Genomic DNA, 2855 nt, shown 5'->3' with positions numbered 1-2855 from the left:
CAGAGCACTGTGGAGTGCTCTGCTCGCCGGCGATGGGATATATATAGGAAACTCATTTGTCCCGGTTCGTGGCTGGAACCGGGACTAAAGCCCAGCCTTCTGTCCCGGTTCGAGCCAAGAACCGGGAGCTATGTTTGTGGGCCAGGAGTGAGGCCCATTGGTCCTGGTTCGTGCCAAGAACCGGGACAAATGGGCCCAGACGAACCGGGACCAATGCCCACGAGGCTCCGGCCGGCCACCTGGGCTCACAAACCGGGACGAATGCATTCATTGGTCCCGGTTCGTGGTAGAACCGGGACTAATGGGCTGGCCAGGCCCGAACGAAAGCCCATTTTTCTAATAGTGTCACGCGTCTTTCATGATGCATTGGATTTGACGTGATGGTACATATGAGAGAACTGGTATACCATGCAAACTAAGTTATTCCACCTAGAAGTTGGAGACTAAGCTAAACATGCAAGCAAGATGATCACATGACTTTGTAATCCGGTCACAATGATCAAATGAACGTTTCTTGAATGACTTGTTCAAAGACAAGAGATGCTAAAACAAAGACAAGAGATGCATAAAACCCCTATATATACTCCATCCTCTTGATGACAATGTGAGTGTACTATGAATTTAGATTTGCTCCTCTGTCTATCCATCTTTGAGTCTCTGAAATATTGGAGGAACCCAAACATATATATCTTCTAACGCGTAATCTGCCCTCCTGCCATCTTGCTATTTAGTTGTACGGGTACATTTGCCCCGCCAATTACATTATGCAGCGGGAGCCTATGTCCGTGCCATCGGCGATGAGTCTCTCGCACCCTAATCTGAAGCTGTACATGTTGTTCACTGTCATTATCACCCGTGCTTTCATTGTCAACGTGTTCACTGGTCATGATCTTCCGTACCTTGGCCGTCGTCGAGGAGCAGAAAGTCACGGCGCAAAAAACGCTTTTGAAAGGTTTTCATACGACGGTGTATATGGGTTAATGAAGAAATATACCGGTCCTCCTTGTTTCTTTTTCAGAATTGTAGTGCCATAAATTTCTCCATTAATCTCGTATAGTACTTATAGTATATTTTAGAAAAGCACATGTATTGTTGACAGGTGGTCCCAGATCCCACGGGTATGAAGAAAAAAACTTTCTATCCAATTACTCGGGGAAAAAAACATCCCGATTGGCCTCTAGTGCTGTTCCCCACGCGACAGATCCCAGCCCTCGCCGCCGCCGCCGCCGCCGCCGCCGCCGAGTAGGTTGTTGCCACGCTGACGGCCACGCGCGGCGGGGGAGGTCGAGGAGATACGGAGGTCGCCGCGTGTCTCGAAGAGGAGGCCGCCGTCGCAACTCCGGCCGTCTGCAATTATCCCGGACGGCGGGGAGCCGCCGGCGCGGGTTGCGACCAGGTTAGGCATCCATCCAATCTCTGTCCGTCAATTAGCGCTCGTTAATATAGCTTCAGGGAGGAGATGAAATTCTCTGTCTGGTATTAGTACAAAATTTGTGGTCGTTCCTGTACTTTGCCTCTACTTGTATATGGATATATTGCTAGCTGCATTGGTGGAGAGATCGCTATTTCTTCGTGGGGAGGGCAGCAGTGGAGGATTAGTGCAGACGACAATCCTTGGGAAATTTCAGTGCATTTAGAGTAGATTGAATGCTCTGTTTGCAGGTTCAGAGGCTACTTTGAACCGACAATTTCTCGGACTTGTGAAGTTCCACTGGATTAGCAACTGCATTAAATAGTACATACTATTATATACGTACGAGTTTTGCAAAATTCCAGTGGATTAGCAAAGTGATGGTTCCCCCCTTCAGCAAGGTGCCTGAATTGCCGAATACCCCTAAGACTGCAGGAAGCTTATACTAGGGAATTTCAGTGAACTTTGTCCACCCCTTGTGTTGTTTATTTTTCTGCTTCCGTTTTATGGTAATCTTTCAAGTCATTCTAGTTCAGTTGAAATGAGTGAGTGTGACCATGTCTCAGTTTTTTCTTAGTATTCCGAGTTTCCTAAACCATTTCCATGTTCCAGATTTTTCAAGACTTATTGCAATCCCTCTGACCATGGATGTTTTTGAACTTTCAGCTCACAAGTAGCCATTCTTACTGTTTTGGTGCTTGTGGAAGGAAGCTCCAGGTTGCTGATGCAAAATAGAGGACCTGACTCCTGATTGGACAGACATTTGTCTTACTTGTCTCATGCCATCTACTTAAATTGGACTGGACAATCAGCAAAGTGAAATGGCAGAACCATGGCCATCGCATTCGTCATCATCTCGTGGGAAAAAGAAGCGACCACGCTCTCCTAATGACGATGCCACAAGTTCACAAGGCAGAACCGAGAACAGCACAAGCCTTGGTTTGCCACTTTCTCTGTCTAATTTATTCTCCTATGTTAGAGTAAATTACATGCTGGTCACTAAACTTTGCTCAAGTGTGTCAAATAAGTCATCGTTCTCTTAATTTCCACATTTAGGTTAAAACTAAATCAAGTGGGTCACCGCGTATCACCACCAGCACGCCGCATCAGATAGACGACTAGGAGTCAGTGTAATTATGCTTGTAGCCCCCTTACTCTTTCTTCTTTCTCAACATTCAGGTCTGGTAAACTCATATGATGTAATACCATTGTTTTTAAGGCGTCCCTAAGGCGTCGCCTTGTCAGGGCGCCCCCAGGTTACAAGGCGTCGGCCTTGCCTTACGTGCATGCCTAAGGCGTCCGCTTTAGTCCATAGGGCGTCCAAGGCGTCCACCTAGGCCCCATTCTTCCCGCCTTAGGCAAATGAAGACGCCTTAGACAGGGCAGGGAGTTCAGGCGGGAAACAGAGCTCTGGGTGGGAAGAGAATGGCGGGAAACAGAGTCT

General features: G+C 47.6%; 1 protein-coding gene across 3 annotated transcripts in view; it reads left to right on the top strand.

The window, feature by feature from the left end:
• Positions 1–1133: 1133 nt before the first annotated feature.
• The window catches only part of LOC123184992 (serine/threonine-protein kinase 19), a 6491-nt gene continuing 4769 nt past the window's right edge, over positions 1134–2855 (top strand). Inside the window, exons 1-2 of one of the 3 annotated variants that reach the window (XM_044597023.1) lie at positions 1134–1396; positions 2078–2350. In XM_044597023.1, coding sequence (XP_044452958.1) covers positions 2233–2350 — 118 coding nt within the window. In that variant the 5' untranslated portion in view covers positions 1134–1396; positions 2078–2232. Of the gene's footprint in view, positions 1397–2077; positions 2351–2855 lie in introns of those variants that run through there. The other 2 variants (XM_044597016.1, XM_044597031.1) reach the window with 2 other exon arrangements.

This window comes from Triticum aestivum, chromosome 1A, assembly GCF_018294505.1.
Source record: "Triticum aestivum cultivar Chinese Spring chromosome 1A, IWGSC CS RefSeq v2.1, whole genome shotgun sequence".
Lineage (NCBI taxonomy): Eukaryota > Viridiplantae > Streptophyta > Magnoliopsida > Poales > Poaceae > Triticum > Triticum aestivum.
Note: the sequence above shows the minus strand (reverse complement) of the source record. Positions and strands in the feature narration are given on the sequence as shown.